The 21,237-nt window shown below is 37.8% G+C and overlaps 1 protein-coding gene across 7 annotated transcripts in view; it reads right to left on the bottom strand.

Moving 5' to 3' along the window:
* Positions 1-21,237, bottom strand: part of NFIB (nuclear factor I B) — a 68,265-nt gene that overhangs the window by 33,383 nt on the left and 13,645 nt on the right. For all 7 annotated transcript variants that reach the window (XM_015849009.2, XM_032441237.1, XM_015849010.2 and 4 more), the window contains 3 exons: positions 19,571-19,689; positions 4,489-4,620; positions 1,831-2,015 (listed from right to left, as the gene is read on the bottom strand). In XM_015849009.2, coding sequence (XP_015704495.1) covers positions 1,831-2,015; positions 4,489-4,620; positions 19,571-19,689 — 436 coding nt within the window. The remainder of the gene's footprint in view (positions 1-1,830; positions 2,016-4,488; positions 4,621-19,570; positions 19,690-21,237) is intronic.

Raw genomic sequence — 21,237 nt, 5'->3', positions numbered from 1 at the left:
TTAACTACTGATAAGGTAAGAGAGTAAAACTCTTCTTGGGCAAAGAGTTGAAAGTGCTTCTTCCTCAGTGAATGCAGTTTGCAATATGAAAATCAAAAGACAATACATTTGTCAACTGACTGGAAGTCATATACTTCTTTTACTTGATGTGCTTTTTCAGTGATGATCCAAGCCAGAACACTGAACAATCTGAGATTATCACCTAATCTGCACTTTTAATATATATAAGAAATGAAAATGTAAGTAAAACAAGCACTGAATAATTAAAGAAACACATAACACTAAGGGCCTGATTTTAATTTGCATAATTTTTCCCATAATAGTGCCTAATTAAGACATCAGTTAAAAAAAAAAAAAAATCCAGTAGAACTCTTAAGATTTTCCGCACTGAATTAACATTAAGGACTTTTAATGGATGTCTTAATTAGACTTTATTATTCATGGAAATTTTACACAAATTGAAATCAGGTTCTGCGTGCAATGTTCCCAGCTGAGTCTCAGCAAAAATGCTATATGGGACTGAAAGACTTTCAATTCATGCACAGTTAGCAATTTGTATTCTAAAGCTGACATACCCCATTTTCACTTTTTGGTTTAATTTGCATTAATACTGTAACCAACAAAAATCACTTTGTTAAGACCCTCTGTCAAACTAAGTTTTAGTTTTATGGACCCACTTTTTTCTTCTTCTTTTTTTTTTTAATACATAGAATGTCATGCAGCTGGGTTGGAGCATTTGCCCATGGGCACAATAGCCACAGTGACCTTCTGAACAGCCCAGAGGGGCCTTATTTGTTATTCAGTATAGAAACTTTGACTCAGTCTCAAGTTCTACTGCTCTTGTGCCTGAAACACATACTGAAAGGTCTGCCATTATTTTGGGGGGAAAAAACCATCAACACAACAATCTCCTCACCCTGATAAGACAGCCTTTCCAAAGGAACCTAATTCTTAGGAGCAGGAAAACCTGCCTGCTGCCACTTCAGTGCATTCCCAAGGCTCTCCCAAATACATGCTAGTGCACAAGCTACAGGACTCCACAGGAGCATTTCAGACAAAACAGCAAAACCAGATACCAGCCCAAGCTGCAAAGATTACATTACGTTGACACTGGAAATACTCCAAGCATTGACAGACCAAGACTCAGCTGCACTTTATCCCATAGTGCAGATCACATGTTAATGCTGTGTGCTGATGCTATCATGGAAAGCAGTTTTGCACACAGTCCTTTACAAATTACTTCTCTAATGAAAACCACGTTAATTTTCAATATCAGAGACAAGCCTGAATGAGTGTAAAAGCCAGAAACTCATCTGTCGCAGCATGTTCTCTACAGAAGGAAGGAAAAACAAGTCCAAGGATCTGTACTGTGCTCACTAAATGTCTTTACATCTGTGCAATGTCAGGTGTCTATGAAATAGTGCAAGCGCTACCTTGCCAGACTTTATTTGCTGATCTGCAAATATACATGTATGTATGTGCATTTGTGCAAATGTGTGTGCATGTATCAGCAGATGCCTGGCTCCACCTCTGTCCTGACACTCAGGCCACAGCAGCACCCAGCCTGCAGGAGGGATGTGGGATGAGGATTGGTGGTGTTGGTGCTGGCAAAGCACTCAGTGCAAGCATTTTTCTTTTGCTTGGCAGAGCAACAGCAAATCAATATGACTATTTTGCTCCTTTTATTACACCATGCCAAATAGGAATAAGTGCTCCAGCTCCCAGCTTTCTCTGAGAGTAGAACTAGTGAGATATCGGTATAAACAGCTTGGAAGAGATACACATTCCTCACTGGATTGTTTTTGGAGTGTTTGCATGGTTTTACAGTACCTGGCTAGTCTGCGGACTGGACGGGTCGTAAGAAGGTACATAATTCTTCAGAGTATCCTGAGGATTCAGGTGGGGAGGATATCTGATCGTTGGATGAGAGAAGTAACTAGATGGGGCAGGAGGGAGAATAGCTTGTGCTGGAAATGGCAATGGTGAAGGTGAAGGTGGAGTTCTAGTTGAGATGACTGGAGAAGATAAAATAAAATTAAAATTACTTATCATGTTGTTTCTTCTAAAACTCTTCATCTCTGTGTTACAGTAAGAAAAATAAGAAGTCAGTTATAAACCAGTACATTGTATTCTTGTTTCATGGCATCCTTACAGAAAACCTTTCATGTCCTCCCTTCACACCATCCCAGGCAATGGAAAGCATTTCTCTTTCAAATTCATAAATAGAATAACTTGCTTTGATTTTGTGGGTTATGCCTTCATATTATTTTTTTATAATTGTTTTTCTTCAGGCAGTAATTATTCTCTACCATAAAACACTTCAATATAAAATTTTCCAATTTGTAACCTAAATAAACAGACTAAATATTTTACTAAATAGATAAATCCTACGCTTTCATTCACATCATTCCAACAGAAGAGAACACAGTCACCATGTCTTAAGAAAACAGTGATTCATCACTGTATCATACTCTACCTGCTTCATGTGGGGATGGGTAGTAACTATTCAGTAATAAAGCCATGAATAATTAACTGACCTTTGTGAAAATGCTAATGAACATTCAACTTCAGGGCCTGGGAAACCAGTCCATGCAATGAAAATATCTCTGGCAAACAAAAAGGCTTGTACGCTGTACATATTTTTCTTTACATTCCCTTTTTTCCCAGCCCTTACAAACACATACTTCTCTATCTATAGACTATATGTCATGTCTAAACAACCAGCAGTGTTTTCATAGTGAAAGGAATGTACAGCATGTCCTGCTATGACTGCTTCATCCGGCTGGAAGTGGAGAGCGTTCCTCTCCCGGGCTGCAGACACCCGCTTTCCCCCTTGCTGCACTGCTGGTGGGCACCTATATGTGTCTTGCTAAAAGAGGGTGCTGACTTCAGTGAAAATAAAGAAAAGACAGCACTGTGCTGATTTTCCTTAGTGGGAGGGTGCAAAATCTGATCTGTGCAAGCAGGTTATTTTACTAACTGTTCAAGAGGATCATCACATTTCTGTAGTGTATCAGCACAAGCACACCAACAGTGCTCTTCTGGGCTATTGCTTTTTTTCAGCTTAATCTTTAAGTGGATTTCTATTTTTGAGATGCGACCAAATGAAAGCTTGGCCTTGCTAGAAATGTTCCAAAATTGCTATACTTTGTAATCAAAACCTTGCAAATCCCCAAAACACTGCTCACTGACAGAACAGAATATGCTGTACAGATAGCAATCAGATCTCCCAGTGAGTAAATAGCTGATCTTCAGAATTAGGTTACAATTATATCTTGCTATTCAAGCACACACACCTAAAAATTATACACTAAAGCAAATATAAGTGTCAACACAAAAGTGTGGGGTCAAAAATAATTACAGAAACCTCTTCTGAGACAGATTCGTTTTATTTTAATCACAGCCCCATCAACTCAGTTAACTTATAAAATCTTATTTACTTCTCTGTCATGGGAACTGTGCAAAACAAACTCAAATGAGTAGGAATACATCTGTTTCATCTCACATGTCATCTCCATTGTGATTGAGTATGGTGGAAATCCACACAGACCACAATATGTCCAGGCTTCTTCTTGGATATGTCCTCTTCACAACAGAGGAAGATGTTAAGGGGAATGTAGTCCTTACATGAAAATTAAAGGACAAAACCTCTAAATCATGGAGAAATTACAAAGGAGAAACTTCTCAAAGTAGAACTGCTTGTTAAAGAAAAGAAGGTGCTGAGATTTGCTTCACTCTTCAAAACATCCAGCTTTGCTTAAGAAATTAAACTCTTTCTAAGCAGTGTATAGGGAGATGTGATGAATCACTGAGGGAAGACTTCTCTGTACTGTGTTCTCATCTGAAGAATCAGGGTAACTCACCTTTCAAATTAAGCGGAACCTGCTGATGGAATTTCCCTACCTTTCCTATTAAGCCCACAAGATAACATGCAATCCCTTACGGTTCCTTTACACTGCAAGTGAAGTTTTAGTACAGATTTACTGTGGTATTAAAAATCAAAATTAAAAAAGCTGAAAATCATCACAGAGAATTTGAAAGAAGCACCGGTACTTCCTTCATGTAATAAATATAATGGTGAATTCTCTTTCGTATGAAATCTTACCTATTCTTGTATCTAATAACAATACATTCATAGAAACAATGCTACTACTTCTAATAATAACAATGATAATAGTAAAAAGAATGCAAGTAGAAGGAGGAGAAACAGAGAGAATTTTTCCTCTACCACTTTCTTTATTCAGTTTAGATCTAATCCTAAATTCTTTCCAGTGTCTTGCAGCAGTCAGACTACCTGAATTACCTTAACGCAAGTCTCTGCAAGGTTACCACAACCTCTGCAACATATTCAATTCTGTTCCTGTCCTCACTAGTAATATAAGTGGTGTTAGGTGTCTATATAATCCCATAAAAAGGCATTGCTATCACACAGTAGGAAAAATCACAAGTCAAATAGGGAGGAACTTCTTCCTCCTCTGTAGAGCTCACCACTCTGTGCAACTCCTGGGATTCCTGGGTGGTGATGCTGGGGAAAAGTGCTCAGTCTTGGCGAAGAATCCTGGGGAGAAGTAGGACTAAACAAAGGCTTTTCAGGTTTCTTCATTGTAGGAGAAGACATATCTGCAATAATAAGATAAAATAAAATTAAACAGAGCAATGATATTAATTAGAAGCCCACCTCAGAGCATGTGATTCTGTAAACTGTAGATCTTTATTTTTGCAGCTCTTGCACAAATATTGTTCAGTGACCCAGCTCCCCTACGACCAATAAAATAATTTTAAACTACCACTTTTCAACTGGTCTTTGTCCTCCAAAACAGAAACTACATTCCTTTCATAGCAGACAAGGCAAATAGCAAAGAAATGCATGTCTTCAGAACCTCCCTAGATACTTCTCAGCTTCCCACAACATCACCAAATCATCTGCTCATTCAACAGCCACACAACAGTTACTGCATTTTTTAATGGAACACCTACACTCAGGTGTGTAGGGTAACTGCCATGTACACACCATTTTATGGTATTTATTATTTTGTTATTTCAAAACCCTTCCCTTACCTTCAAAACCATACTGAAACAATGTAACCTTCCTAAGAATAAAGGATGTTTTAACTCCTCTCTTTCATGTTTTCCATGTGTCAAGCAGGGCCTTCCTACCTCTTCCTCCCAGTTTCCGTATCAACAAAACTTGCTACATGAAGGCTGTTGGCCACACTAGCAGGGAAAAGCAAATGAGTCCTACCATACAGGGTTACTGATATTGCCCCAAGCAAAAACACTGAATTCCTTCCAAAAGTTTAAATTAATTAACTTAACTTTGAATCAAATCTAATTATTTCAAAGTTAATTTTAATATTTTGTATAGGGCACAGACATACATCAGCATTTTAAGTGTGTTCCATTTCAAATCAATGGGAATAACTCATGTTTAAAGTTAAGCTCATTTCTTAAGTACTTTACTGGATTGGGGCCATGATGCAGCTGACTTTCCTACATAGACCATGTTCATCCCTAAAATGATTTTGGCACTTCTAATATTACTACACTGTACTGTGCTATTCTGAGGAACACAAAATCTTCTTGGAAGATCTCTGTAAGTGGGAACGCCCTACTGAGACCAAATCAGACCAAAACCTTCTGAAGTGACTGGAGTTTAAGTGAGAGATTTGGCCCTGAAATCCTTTCTCTCTGCCCTACAAGCACGGCTGAGCTCTATAGAGGTATTGCTGCCAGGCAGGACAGACTGTACAAGTGCTCCTCCACTACCCCCCTGCAACACCTCAACTGCACTTTGCCCATAGCTGGCACATCTGCTGGTTTCCCAGACATCTCGTCAGTGTACCCCCTCAGAAAGGCTGCTGAGAAAGGATCTTACTCAGGAAACTGCTCATCAGGAGCAAGGAATTGCTTTACAGCAAAGCAATCCATCACTCTTCCCATTTTAACAGATATGACAAAGGTCACTTTATGTTTTTTATTATACTGATCCGCTGCAACTTTCTGTTGTTATCAGAAATGCTGAGTTCTAATAGAGGTACCTCCGCTGTCTGGTAAAAATTTCATTAATAAATTGTTGTTGAGAAAGAAAACAGAGGAATATTTTTGTTTCTTTGAATTCAACAGCAGACTGCAAAGATGAAATTCACAAGTGGTTACTGTTTGGATGAAACTTTATTCCGCTATGTTAGAAAATCCTTTTTAAAACATAAAGACAATTTTCTTAAAGTAATTTTGGCATAACAACAACAAAGAAAGCACATTAATTCTGGAATTATTTTGAAATATTTCATTACGGTTTTATTTTGTGCTTGAGTGACAGCCCTAGCTTCTTAATATAAGCTCCTAGTTCCACACCTCCACAACAGAAGTGAGATTTCATAAGAGTCCTCATACAGAATCAACCAAATATTTTGTCTTTGTACCTTGGTTCACTGCATGAACACTCTGCCACTGCAGAAACACTGCAAAGACTGAGAATAAAAGAAGTGTTTCAAAGAGCTTTTAGGCACAGACTCTCACCACAGCCTTCAGTTCAACATTTGTTACAGAAGATGTTGGTAACCATGTATCTTTCCGGCTAGAACATATATAGGCCATTGAATTTTTCTTCAAATTAAAAGCACTGGAACTGAATTTCCCAAAGGAAGAAAAAAAACGGGTGTTGGAGGTGGAAAATCTCTTCCTTATGTGAAGCCCATATTCAGCAGAAGAGTTCATGTAAGAAGGAGCTGCCTAGCTCCTGAAGTTCTGCATGCGTCAGCATCTCAGATTGCTGGAATGCAGCAGAGATTTAATTTGGTCGGTGGCTGTTACTTCATTAAACAAGCAAAAGTTGTTGTGTTTTTTGAAACCAAAATATTTTAGTTTCTCAGAAGAAGAATGCCACATGAAGTGCAACATAATTAGAATATCCATTAACCCCCCAGAGGCATCACTAATGTGAAAAGAATCTTCTGAAAGTGAGACTGGTGACTATGATAGCGCTAGCAGTTCCTTTAAAACTGTGTCATTTTATTATGCCCCTATTTACAGGGAAAAGAACTGTAGTAAGCACACAGAAGACAGAGTGAACTGCAAACAAATGCAATGAAATTCTCATGCAGAAGGTTATTTCCTCGCTAAGGTGAATGCCACTGGTAGTCACTTGCAGAAAATTTAGCAATGGCAGGAAAAAAATCATGAACAGCCAAACCAGGGACTTCAGTGTGTGGCACACCACCACAAAGTACTTTCAGAAGTCTCGTACACAGCAGAAGCAACTGCAAAGAATAATAGGTAGAGCATGTGTGGAAGCCTTGCCATTAAAATCATGCATTAAAATCACTGCCATTGGCATGGTGAAGTGATTTGGATAGCCACTTTCCTGGCATCTTGCATACACTGACATTGTAATGGGGCATTCATAAGCCTTTCACTGCCAAGGAACAAATGAAGTTGACAAGGGAGCTGGAACAAGAGCTGTCTATGTTAGGAAAAAGACTTAGTTCTGTCTTCCTTGACCAGGCAAGGAGGATCACAGCTGTTATAAGGAAGGACACTGGTTACAGTTCTCTGGAGACTAACCAGTTTCAAAAATGAAGAGAAGGTGAAAAAAGAGGCAGTCGTTGTTCACTGTCTTTAGTTTAGCAGTGCCTTAAATAAAGCAGACTGAATAAAAGCAACAGAGAGGCTCAACACGATTCTTCCAGTAACTCCTACACAGTGGAAAACACACATTTTTCTCATTTTGAAACACATTTGACTTTTTCCACATCATGAAATGTAATCTAGTTGCTACATACAGCTTAGTTGTATACTGATAAATGCATAATGAGTGACCAGCAGAGGTCACAGAAATAGGTTGCTTGGTCTTAAGTCTGTGTCAGAGTTTCAAGAACAAGATTCCAATCCTTATTACATGGGGAATGAAAATAAAACATTTTCCAGTATGATTTATTTTTAGACTTCTGGAAAAATGCTAAGTATATGAAGAACAGAAAGATGCCAAAAACACTTGGACAAAATTATCAAAAGATCAACATTAATCAGAACACAGTGTGTCCTGTCCTGCCTCAAGCTTTCTTCAAATGTAAAAAATGGATTTTTTTTTTTAAATTTTCAATCATATTCCTAATCATTCTTGCCTGTATTCCTGTACTACTATGATGATGCAGTAATTATGCACCCAAACTGAGGCATGTTATAATTTTTAAAACATCACATCAAAGAAGTAAGGGATTAATCAAATAGAACAGAGTTAGGTCATCTCATCTCCCAACCAGGTGAATCTGTCCACAGAGGAAGGCAGCAGAATTGCTGTGAAGCACAGCGTATGCAGCCTGCTCATCAGCAGCTTGCACAAATGGTGCTCCAGATGTATATGTGTTGAAGACAGCCCAAGGCAACAATTTTGATCAATTTTAATGTGATAAAGTGCTGCAGGGAAAGACTGTGCAGAAACGTGTTTACGTCAGCCTTTAATTAAAGTGTTGTTCACTTCCAAAGAACCCTAGGAAACACTAATGAGACATGAATTTTGACAATTTCCTCATCAAAGCAAAGACTCTTTTCCTCAGTCTGAAGCAGCTTGTGATCCAAGCATCTCCCTGGATGAGTGTCACACTGACACACCGGTCTTCAAGCCACCTGTTCTGAGAGCTCACCTGGAGGCAGGCAGAGGTCTGGGGCATGTTTGAACATCCACCAGCCAGTTTCCCAGTACCTGATCTGCTCTCTTGTATAGTACCACAACAGGACAGGAGACATGCTCAAAAGCAGAGTAGGAAGGAAGAAGTCAAAAACAAATATTAAATTTATTTTAATCCAATTTACTCTTTATCTTTACTCATTAATATCTTTTGTACTGCTTACTTTCACTGGTCTTCCTTTACACGAACAATTCTGCAGACAGCAATCTGTTAAGATTCATTTACAGCTCATTAGTGCTGCATCGCCTCCAGAGAAATCAAGATAAAACCATGTTCAACTTACTGGTTTTAGAACTGTAGGGAAAGCAGGAAAGACTGAAGTCCATAGCATCAGCAGCAAGCTATTAGAATCAACCCTTCAAGGTACAGTTTTAAATGAACCGATCACTTCCCAGGGGCTGCACCTGAGCTTACTCCTGTTGCCAGAGTACAAATACAGAGGGGCCTCATTCTACCTCCTTTACCATATGTTGTAGGTACACTTGTGTGAAGCACATGTGGAAACCCAGTAAGATTTTGAATTCACAGCAGATAGCTGTAATATGATGATGAATCAAGGTAAATCCCATTGTGCTCAGGAGAACTTGCTTTGTTTCACACCATGGCATGTGAAAAACAAGCACAGCCACTTCGTAAAAGCACTGCAGCATTCAGATGTACTCAGCCCAAAGTGCTGTAACATCGCAGGCATTCAGTATTTCTTATCACCAAGTCTTAGTGAGGCACCTAACACAGAATATGGACAGCTGAATGACTGTAAAGCACTACCACCTCTCATGTAAGAAATGTCTTTGCCATGTCTCTGAAAAGCTTGATGGAAAACAAGAATTGTGAAAATTAAAATGTTGTAAGTAAGTTTTATTCTTCAGGGAAAAAACAAAACAAACAGAACAACAACAACAACAACAAAACAGAGAGAGAGAGAGAGAAAGAAACTGCAATGTTTTATATGAGTAAATAGGAGATAAAGACCTAACTTACTGATATTGGAAGTGCTTGATATGGGGAACAAAGGATGATTGCATTCCTGCTCAGCATTAAGCAGAGATTAGGCTTAGAGTCTGGGTTTTCTCTTACTGAAATCTCTGTACTTATCATTTGCTTATTAGTGTCTCACTCTACTTCACTGTAAGTTTTATCTTGGAACAGAAAGAAGCTTTCCTAATGATTTATCGTCATAAAAAGAACATTAGTTTTGAAAATCAATGTTTTCAAGAGAATCAACCAAAAAAACATCAAGATCAGTTCTGTCTGATGACTCTCAGAAACTTAGAGCAAATCCCATTGTGTAGACGCATGCTCTCTCTCCTGAAAGAAGCAGTGAGGTCTTACATGAAAGCACAAAGACATATCAGTTAGCATATCAGAGCACAAGCTCTGAATGATCTGAATTTGAGGAACAGCAAGGGTGAAGGTATATAGATGCTCTCTTCAAGTGTTAAAACTTGACCTCCATTATGTTTTTGTGTCTACATGAAGTAAAGGGAAGCAGTTTATGTCTGAAAATTCTATACTGGAGTAGAACACTTCAGTGTACAAACAGTTGGTAATCTCCTATCTTCAGATCAGTCTATTTAGCTGCAGTGTTATTTTTACAGGCACACCTCCAATGTTGAAGAAACCAGTCTATCAGACTGTGACACTAGCTATCCTGTCAGCAACCATGCCCAAGGCTAATCTAACACTTTGTTGTGCTGTTTTGCCATTTCACAGCAGCAGAACAATTTCCTTGTACTATATCTTCTGATCGGTAGTGAAAACCCTAAGAGGGACTAGACTAGAATTTCTTCCAATGCTACATTCAGTACTGCAATCTGGTGAGCAGAACACCAAATAATATGCCAGTTTAGAAAAGTTATAGCAAAGCTAGGAAAAAAAAAAAAATTCCAGTGGCAGTTTAATTACTTCTGTGTTCATTCTATATTTATCTTTATTTGCATTTCTCAAAAAGCACTGTTATACCTAAGTGAAAACACTGATGTGAGAAATTTTAACTAACAGAAATACCAGGAGATGCAGAAAATCTTTAGATGGAATAAACATCATTTTTCTCATCTTTCTGTCTATGCAAACTTGCAGAGAATTGCCAGCAGCTTCTCTGTCCAGTCCTCATATTTTGTGGGATGTATTAAACTCAATGATATTCATTACCTAATCACTAAAGGGTTGGACAGAAGGGTTGTATCTACCTGCCCTTACAATTCTTGGCATATCACAGAAAAATACAAGATCTCCATGTCATCAAGCTCCAGATTGTTTTTTATAGCCATGTGTGACTAACCTGATAAAAATGAGTTTCTTCCTTGCCTTACAAGGTATCCTACTTTTTACAAATATAAAGCAAAATAATTCAGTGCAATTCAAATTCACAGAATTTAAAAAAACACTTGCATTTGAAAAATATAATATATGCTAGGGGATGGTTGTTTAAGTCAGAGTATTTTGGAAACCTGCATCTGCATTTCCTAAAATAAACTATTTCTGAATTGAATTTTTTATAAAAAGCAGTTTATGAAATAGGAAAAGAGTAAAGTTAGGTTGGCCACATTAGAACACTGATGTTGAAGATAAAAACATTAGAAACTTCCATTCCCCAAAGAAATTTCAAAAAATGTTTAGTAGTCGGACAGGACAAACAGACCTAATCCTGTAACAGCTGTTTGATAGTGGTATCTGATACGAGGATATTTGTCTTTAAATTTACAGCTATTCCCACTAAAATTGGGCTGAAATTATGACATGCTCCTCTGCAAGAACATAGGGCAGTAATTCTTAATTCTTACCCTCCATTAGAAAAGAACAGAAAGCCTCACAGGAGTGTTTCTGACAGATCCAGTATCTGACCATATTCAGTATGAATATGTTATCATGATTCTACTGCTTCTGGTGGAAAACTCCTTTTTTTATTTTTATTTTTTTTTGCTATGCATTATTGTTTTGACATGAAGGTAACTAGCCTTCCTCACCCTACATGCCACATACTAAAATCATCGTGCAACAGTGAAACCCCAAGACACAGGTCCCACTTGTGTAACCATGAGGAGCTGGGGCTGTTGCAGATGGAGGGAGATGATAATGGCACCAAATCTGTCCAGATTTCACCTCCACAGACCTTCTGCCTCAATCCTCCCCCAGACATCAGGGGCAGCTTAACCAACCACCTCTACACTGTCACAGCCCATCAGATGTCATATGGGAAGTACTCATGAGCAGCTCAAAGTGGTGTGGCTAGGAGTCAAATAGAGTAGGATTCTGGAAATAAAACAAGAAATACACTGTGGCTACTGAATAGAACAGAATATACTATAAGAAATTTAAGGCAAATGTGACCTATTCTGTCCTGATCTTTATCTCAGCTCTGCTTTTCTCTGCTCTCCTATATGAAAATGTATATACCTTCATTTCCCCACTCACATGCTGCTACAAGTACTCCGTATTGCCATAAATAATCTTTAAGTAACTAGAGTGTATTTTAGATACTTCACTACTTCTTTATTTAACTTTTTCCCTGTAGGAACAGACTGGACCATTTAATCAGCTATGAATCATTGTTAAGATGTGTAATTCCAGTAGATAGCTCTGGTAAAAGAGCATTATGGGAGACTGTGAGAAAAACTAATTAAAAAGTCAAACAAATTATACAGACTTTTACATTTTAGTCATTAATTAAATTATCCTACAGAAAGTCATCCAAAGGAAAGGAGGTAGAGCATCTTATTAATAGCATCTTATTATTACTGAGATCTGAGGAACTTGGCCTCGAAAGTGAAATCAATACTGTAACCTTAACCGCATGAGTCAGAAAATTATTCACAATTTCCAATTTAAGGTAAATTGTTGATTTAGGGGCATTTAGGTTCTGGCATTTCCTTTTTATGACTATTGTAGTCTACATTGGTTGGAATTACATGATCCCTGAGGTCCCTTCCAACCCAGGTCATTCTGTGATTCTGTGATTCTGTGATTTAGGGTGGTTTAATAGGTGTGATATATTAATACAACTATAGCTCCATTTGGGGAATGGTTTTGAACTCAGATAAAATCATCAACTCACATATGGCTACGATCAAGCTTGATAATTTCTACATGAAAGAAGTTAAAAGAAGTGAAGAACTTTTTTTCAAATCAATCAATGTACATAGCATAAAAACAATCTATTAATAAAGACAAAAAGGAGTAGTGCCTAAAAAAATGTATGTCTTCATCATATTTCCATCTTGACTTTATCACAAATGGAAAAATATTGGCAATGCAAGAACCTATCATTCATGTAGTACTAAATAGCAGTTCCTTTAGTATCTGAAAAACAGGTCAGATCATGCAGAATAATACTTAATCTGCTATTTGTGACATTCAGTGTACCTGAGAAGTTTCAAAACTAACACTGAAGCTTAGTATTTGGCAACAAAAATTCTAACAGTATTCTAACATTGAAGTAGGACAATTATAAGTAACGGCTTCCAGGACAAATCTTGGTGCTAGGGGTATACAAAAAAGCTCCTTATATATTTACATCTTTCACTGGTATGTATGGGAGAAAAATATACTAGCCCTGAGTGCATTCTACTCACTAATTATCTGTTGAAAACATTGATTAATAGGTCTTGTCACATTATGTTTTTCAAAATAAAAGACAAAGATACTATAATGAGATTTTTTAAATGACTTTATTGAGTAAATAACAGCTATTTCCAGAAACGCAATAAACCAAACTCTTTTGTAAACTTCTTATTGTGTCTCACACTGTACTTGACTTCCTGTCCTTCTTTCTGAACACTATGTTATTCTTCAGCCATTCCGAATTTGAAGTGTACATGAGCTGAAGGAAAAGTCAGGTTCCTACTCTGCCCAATTATAACTTTATCATCTGCTACTCTGAAAATCTGAAAAAGGTCACGAACAAGTGAAAAATTGGTCTAAAGCTGTTTTATGCGGACTGCTTTGAAAGTAATGCCTCCTGTTTTATTATGTCAGGGATGGATCTTGGAAGTATGACAGTAGAGTTTGAATCTTATCACCAGTATTCCATTACATTTTGCTGCCATGTGGCAGATGGCAGCAGAGAGGCAGGCTGACACAATGGCATCTGACGGATGTGTGTAGGAAAAAAAGGTGTGTCACTCTATTCTTTCACAATTAAAAACTGGCACCTGTTGACATTTGTTGATGCTTGCTGAATGCTGATGGAGACCAAACAGTGGATGTGAGCACAGTGATGTAGTGGGTGTTGTGTTTCAGTTGTAGTGGCAGCAACAGGGGGTTACCTCTGATAGTGCAAGTTTTTACACGTGCTGCAAAATGCACAGTTAATGGTAGTGACTATGCTGGAAAATAATGTTCTGTAGGTGAGAATTTATTCAATCATATAGTGCTACTTTGCTCATTGTATCTGTTGTAGTATCCATGAAAATAAATATGAGGTATTACTTTTGGAGCAACCTACAGAGAACTCTTTGCTATGGCTTTTCTTTCCTAGATCTGTTATGTTGGTAGCAGCATTGTGGAAGTAAACAGTAGCATTAGCAAGGAAGATTTGTCTGCAAGGCTACAAATTGCATTCTTCTTCTTTTTTTTTTTTTTTTTCCCCCTCTCCTAGCAGAACAAGATGCTGTTAGCAATTAATGAACAGACATTGTGTCTTCTTTTTTAAAAAAACAGTGGTTCTTCCATGATAAGCTTTTCTAAAATTAAGTCTATAGCGATAGATTTACTTTTCTTTCTGTAGTGTCAACTTTAAGTGAACTACTGGTACTTAAATGTTATATTTATGAAGATGAAAATGCCCTTTTACATCTAGGGCTTAAAAACAAGAACAACAACAGCAAAAACAAAAACTAGGTGTAGAAAGATAGCTGAAGGAGTTTTTAAAAGTTATGTTTAATTAAAAGGCAAGTAAAGAACATAATCCATTAACAGGACAGCAAAAACATCAATCATAAAATGTCTTAGGTTGAATGAGGCCTTAAAGATCATCTAGTTCCAACCTTCCTGCCGTGGACAGAGATGCCACCTGCCAGATGATGCTGTCTGGAATTCCACCCAGCCTTGCCTGCAGTGCCTCCAGGGATGGGGCATCCACAACCTCTCTGTGCAACCTGTGCCAGTGCCTTACCACTCTCTGAGTAAAAAATTTCTTCCTAATGCCTAACCTAATTCTTCCCTCTTTTAGTTTAAAGCCATTCCCCCTTTCCTATCACTGACAGACAGCATAAAATGTTGGTGACCATCCTTCTTGTAAGCTCCCTCCTGGAAGCCACAATGAAATCTCCCCGAAGCCTTCTCTTCTCCATGCTAAACAAGCTCCAACTCTCTGATTATCTTTGTGGCCCTCCTCTGGATCTGTTCCAATGGATCCATGTCTTTCCTGTGCTGGAGGCCCCAGGCCTGGACACAGTATTCCAGATGGGGTCTCACAAGGGCACAGTAGAAAGGAACAATCACCTCCCTCACCCTGCTAGCCACTCCACTTCTAAAGTAGCCCAGGATGCTATTGGCCTTCCAGGCTGTAAGTGCATACTGCTGGCTAATGCCTACCTTTCCATCCATCAGAACCCCCAGCTCCTTTTCCATTCCACTCTCAATGAGTTCTTCTGTACTTGTATCTCCTCAACCAAAGTGCAACATGTTGCACTTGGCTTTGTTAAATCTCACTAGGTTCTTGCATATCCACTTTTTGAAAACATCCCTCTGGATGGTGTTCCTCCCTTCTAAACTTATCTTAAACTGAGCAGAGAAGTTCATGAGTCAGAAATATTTTCACTATCCACTATTGCATGAGAGGGCTTTCAAGTCTATATGCAATATAAAAACAAAGCAACAGATATTATATTTGTATCCTCTGCAAGTATAAGCTTAGAAAAATCAGTTCTGTACAAAGATATGGATGAATTTGATTCTAGAATTCTATCAGAAATCTAGGATTCTCTGCATAAGTACTTTGAAAACTTACTCTTGATAAAAAGTACCCCTTACTTACCACCACTGAAATTATGGAAACCAATGAAGTGGCAACATTTTATTACTGTGCACACAGTTAAAAAAGAAAATTCAGCTTGATCCCTAAGAAGTATATAAATATGTATACGTATACACACACACACACACACACACACATATATATATATATGAGTGTGTGTGTCCATACATTATTTAAAGAGTATTTTGAAATATGAAGAAATACAAAAGTAGATGTAAAGAAAGTCACTAACAAGACGTAAACCACTTTAAAATATGCTTTGAAAAACAACAATGTAGAAAATTCAGGGAAAAGCTCAGAAATATATTCAGCAAGGTACACCTTTGGAAGATGAATACATCTGTTAGATGGAGACGGAGTTTCTAAAGCATTAATTTTCAGAAGGAGCATCAGAAGCCGGAATAAAACCTGAGCTCGTTCCACCACAGGCCACCTAAAAGCCAAGGTGATCTGTTACCTTTCTCAACTCCTGCACCACATTAACTACTTCCTCTTTTAGTTCCCTCACTTCAGAAATGAGAATGTCCATCTTTGATGGTCCATAAGAAGAAATCCCGATAAGAAAAGAACCATTGGGAAGAACCCCAATGGGGATGGAGTGTCCAGTGGATGGGGAGAAAGCAAAAGGGGACAAATGTCCAGAAGAAGAACACCCAGCAAAGGGGGTTGGGACCTGAGAAGTGGAGGGTCCAACAGCTGGTGGCCAATGAACAGATGAAGGTGATCCTGCTGTTTCAGTTTTAATGGTATGCTGGCAGCTTGGCTCTTGAATGTTGGTAGAGATGGGTGAGGTGTGAGGGAGGAAACACGATGAAGAAACTGCAAAATTAAAATTCACTTCGTTGTATATTGACATTTCTAGATACCTGGCTCCTAAGGAAATTCACATGAATTGGTGTTCATCTCAACAGTGTGTGCTGATAACAATGCCTGTTTTACTGACTTACAATGTGCACAGTGTTCTAACTCCATTACAGCAAAATAAGTCTCAAGGATTACTGCTGAAATTGTCTGTAACTATATTAATGAAATTTGTCAAGCTAGCTCATAGAAGGAAAGTCATAGGGGCATAAACTCTGCTCAGTTCTTCTTCTGATATTCCTGTTTTCCTATGATTTATGGAAAAAGTATCTGATTTACTTATCAGTTAATAAATCAAGATGTTCAGAAGTACTTAGCCAATTACCTTCAATTTATTTTTTCTTTACAGCATGAGTAGCTTCTTTTGTTGCTCTTAAGTAACTTCCACTTCCAAATGGAGAAGAGGATTTTTATTATTATTATTAAAGTCTTTTCCCACACACTTTTATCTTGCTAAGAATTTCAAAAGCAATATGAAAATTCATTCATGCAGCAATTTTAACCTATTTCACAAGATATTAGTGGCTTATTGCAGGAAATGAGATTTGTGTATTTCTTTTTTAAGAGACACATACAGAATTCAGTATGAGCAACTTGGAAAAAGGAAGGTTATAGAGATTAACAGCACACTTCTGTCTAGATAAATTTCCAATCTGTAGAAATGAAGCTAAGGCATGAGGCAGACATTATTAGCATCAGTAAGACATCCATTTGAAAAAAAAAAAAAAAAAAAAAAAAGAGTTACAAGAAAGAACAAATACCTTACACAAGATCTGACAACAGGCACAGAAACTGACCTCCCAATTGCCTTCTTTGATTTCTATTTCTAAATAATTCAACATCCTCAGGGATTATTCCTCACTTTCTTAGGCTTTGGGTTTTTTTGAGCATTAGTTACTTGGAAAGTAAATAGTAAAGGAAATGTCTGAAGAAAATTTTGCAGTTATAATTCTGCCTGGTGGCTCTGCAGCAAGACCTCATGTACATTTCAAAAATCACAAAAACTAGAAGCCTTTTCAAACTACATTAAGTGTAGAAAAATAATGGCACAAATTACAGTATCTTCCTGCAATGATTAAACATGTATAAACTCAAAACCAATAGATATATTAATTCCACCTTTTTTTTTTTTTTTGGTGGTTAACTACATATCTTTAAATATCTTTAAATTTTTGCAAGCCTTTGAAGAAAAATTCAAAGACAGTACAACGGGGCCACACACTTTTTTTTTTCCATAAGTGAGTATTTATATCATCACTTTAAATACAAGTCAGATTTTATTTATAAGTCTGATTTTGGTTAGTGGAGGGTTTTTTAGGGTTTATATATGAGAATATTGGCACATACAGCCATGTACCAAACTTACACAACCTAGAATTTCAATTTTTTCACAGATGAAAGAGAAAAGTTAGCAATAACAACAACAACAACAAAAAAGACTAAAGCAATATAAAACTGGGGAACACAAGGGTTTTTCACTTGAGTCAGGGTAATCCTAGATATGTATACTGACAGAGTGGATTCCTTGAGAATATCCCTGCTGAGAAGGGCTTAGGGGTCCTGGCTGATGAAAAACTTAGCATGAGCTAGCACTTTATATTTGCAGCCTGAAAGACCAATGGTATCCTGGGTCCTTCAGAAGAGGAGGGATCAGCAGGGTGAGGGAGGTGATTGTTCCACTTTGCTCCACCCAGGTCTAGGGCCACCAACACAGGAAAAAAAGGTGGCGTATTTGGAGTGGGAAGGCCATGAAGATGTTCAGAGGTCCTGAGCACCTCTCCTATGAAGACAAGCTGAGGCAGTTTGGCTTTGTTCAGTTTGGAGAAGAGAAGGCTTCAGTGAGATGTCATAATGGCCTCCCAGTATTTAAAAGTATATAAAATTATAATCAAGAGAAAAATCAACATTTTACATGGATTGTTAGTTTTAGGACAAGGGATAATGGTTTTAAACTGGACAAGAAAAGATTATTAGAAGATGTGATGTCAAGGGGAAGCTTTTCACTGGGAGAGATGTGAGCTGCTGCAACAGGCAGTCCAGTGAAGATCTGGATGCTCCAACCCTGGCGGTGCTCAAGGCCAAGTTGGATGGGGCCCTGGGCAACCTGACCTGCTACTTGACCTGGCAGTTGGCAGCCCTGCCTGCAGCAGGGGAGCTAGATCTCAGTGATCCTTGAAGTCCTTTCCAACCTGAGCCTTTCTATGATTCTATGATTATTTGATCTGTGCTGAAGAGCCACAAGAACAATGATGAACACGGAGAAAATGAAGGCAAACATCAGAAGATCAGCAAAGGAAGCAGCTGCACATTTTCTATTTCACTTTTACTTATTGTATTGTGCATTTTCACAAATTCTCCAGAGAGCTGCTGTATCTCAAGCAGAGGACTCATTAATCAATACATGTAAGTTTATTCAAGTTTTTGAATCACAAATGTGATGGAAAATACTACACTACTACTGAGGTTTATGAAACACTAAGGTAGAATAAAGAAAGTTATAACAAACAACTTCAATCATTTTTCTCTCTGAACAAACATGTTCTTCACTCCTGATAATGTAAAATACAGCAACATTTATCAGTATCCTATGTGAGGGCCCTTAGTGGCTTGTTAGACCCATTCCTAGTCGCAGAGCATAGGCTAAATATACGTATGGGAGAATGTACCATAGTAAAGCAAAAGCTGTGTAAACTAGCACTGTCTCAACCACTGCATGGAGATATTTTCTTCTTTACCAAAATCTTGCTGAGATGATCACAGCTTCATTACACAATATCAAGTACATCATTTACAGCAGCTCTTTTCAAACACTACATAAGGCAGCCACAACACTGAAACATCATTATCTGATTGTTCACACCATGTTCTGTTGACTGTTGTTTTTTAACTAGAAAACCAGCAAATATATAAATACCATGTTAAAAATAATAATTTTTAAAAAATTCTTCTAAAAAACTTGAATTTATTGTAGTAATGCAAAGGCAGATGCAGATATTTATTGCATATTTGAGTACACTTTAAGATAAAACTGTCCTCTTTTACTCACCTTGATCTCTTTCATGCCATGTCCGACTTCCCGCAGCTGGTGAGTTTGGAGAAGGATAAAAGTCTCCTGTTGGGCTTGGCTCCATATTCTCATCTATGGAGATCGTTTTGGGTCTTTTGCTGTTAAAGTAACGTAAGGTTTGGCAGTGAGAATGACACACAGATAACAATGATATATAAACTTTGTATTTCAAGAAAAATACTCAATGGAAAGTAATCCAGGTGTATAAAGCACAAAAGCTTAGATTTTAGAGCTTTTGCAAACAAACATAGAATGTGTTATGTAATAAAGTAATTTGGGCAGGTGAATGCATTTCTCACATCACTTAATATTTCAGAGATTGCATGATTGGGTAACATAGAAAAGTGTAATTGTTTTCGGTCTACCAGCATTCAGCTGAGCAACTGAGAAAACAGTTCCTGTAACCTACCAATGAAAAATTTTCTCATGAGAATGTTAAATAATACACAGAAATCACAAGAGCAAAATACAGCACTGGTTACTAGTAAAGTTGTCCTATTTTTAGCTGATTTTCTGCATAGTGGCATGTGTGATGCTATGTTTTGGCTACAAGAGAAAAACAGTGCTGTTAAAACAACATCTAGATGTTGCTGAGGAGTGCTGCACAGAGCCATGGACATCTCATATTGTCCTACAGTGAGGGAGCTGTGATGGATAAAGGGAAGAGGGGGACAGAATCACAGCTATCCTAAGCTGGCCAAAGGGATAATCTATACTGTGTGCATTATGCAAAAATAATACAACACTGGGGAGAGTTGGCTAGGGAGGCAGCCACTGCTCAGGAACTGTATATACTGTATTACTATTATTTCTCTTTTCCTTTTTTGTCTTAGTAAATTCTTCTTATCTGAACCTTCAAATTCTACCCTTTTTTCCCCATTTTTCTCCGTCAGCCCACTAGGAATGGAGGGCTCTGTGGTGCTCAGCTGCACACTGAGATCAGCCACAACAATGGTCAAGGTAAAACAGTAAGTCTTCTTAGTGCTAATAAGAGAAAAACAAAGCTCATTGTATTCTGCCAGGTCAAAATCCTAAGCTTTTCAAAGAGCTATAACCTGAAACAAAGACTTTTCATTTTAGATTAATTTAATTGAAAACAAAAGGCCCATATTTCATATCCCTATATAAAATGAGGCAGCACTTCCATACAGTGGAGAGAAGTCAACTTTCTCTGTAACAATAAACACTGAAGCTGCTATGCTGACTAACAAAGTAAATCAAGATGAAATTCTCAGTGGTATTATTACTAATACTATTGTTGTTATTACTACAGACTGTGAAAACAAATTTATTCTTTTTTTAAATGTACTAAGTGAACAGACCAGCTGAAGATACAATGGAATAAATGGGGGACCATTAACTCAATAACTCAGAGTTCTAGGCACTAGTGGAATAGGACCCCAGTTTCTGACAGCCATATTAAGTGCTGTCCCACTGTGCAGACATTTCCAAAGTCCCTGGAGTGCAAAAAGAGGATGAGAGATCCTGAAGTACTTGTGATTTCATGGTACATCAGAGAGCTGGAGACAGGCAAAGAGCACCAGAGCTTATGACAAACAGCACATTATCTGGGATCCAAAAGGAGGACAAAGAAGGTTCTTCACCTCCATGGGTCTGCCAGCTGCTGCTGATGTACAGAACCAGGT

This window comes from Coturnix japonica, chromosome Z (assembly GCF_001577835.2).
Source record: "Coturnix japonica isolate 7356 chromosome Z, Coturnix japonica 2.1, whole genome shotgun sequence".
NCBI lineage: Eukaryota > Metazoa > Chordata > Aves > Galliformes > Phasianidae > Coturnix > Coturnix japonica.
Note: the sequence above shows the minus strand (reverse complement) of the source record. Positions and strands in the feature narration are given on the sequence as shown.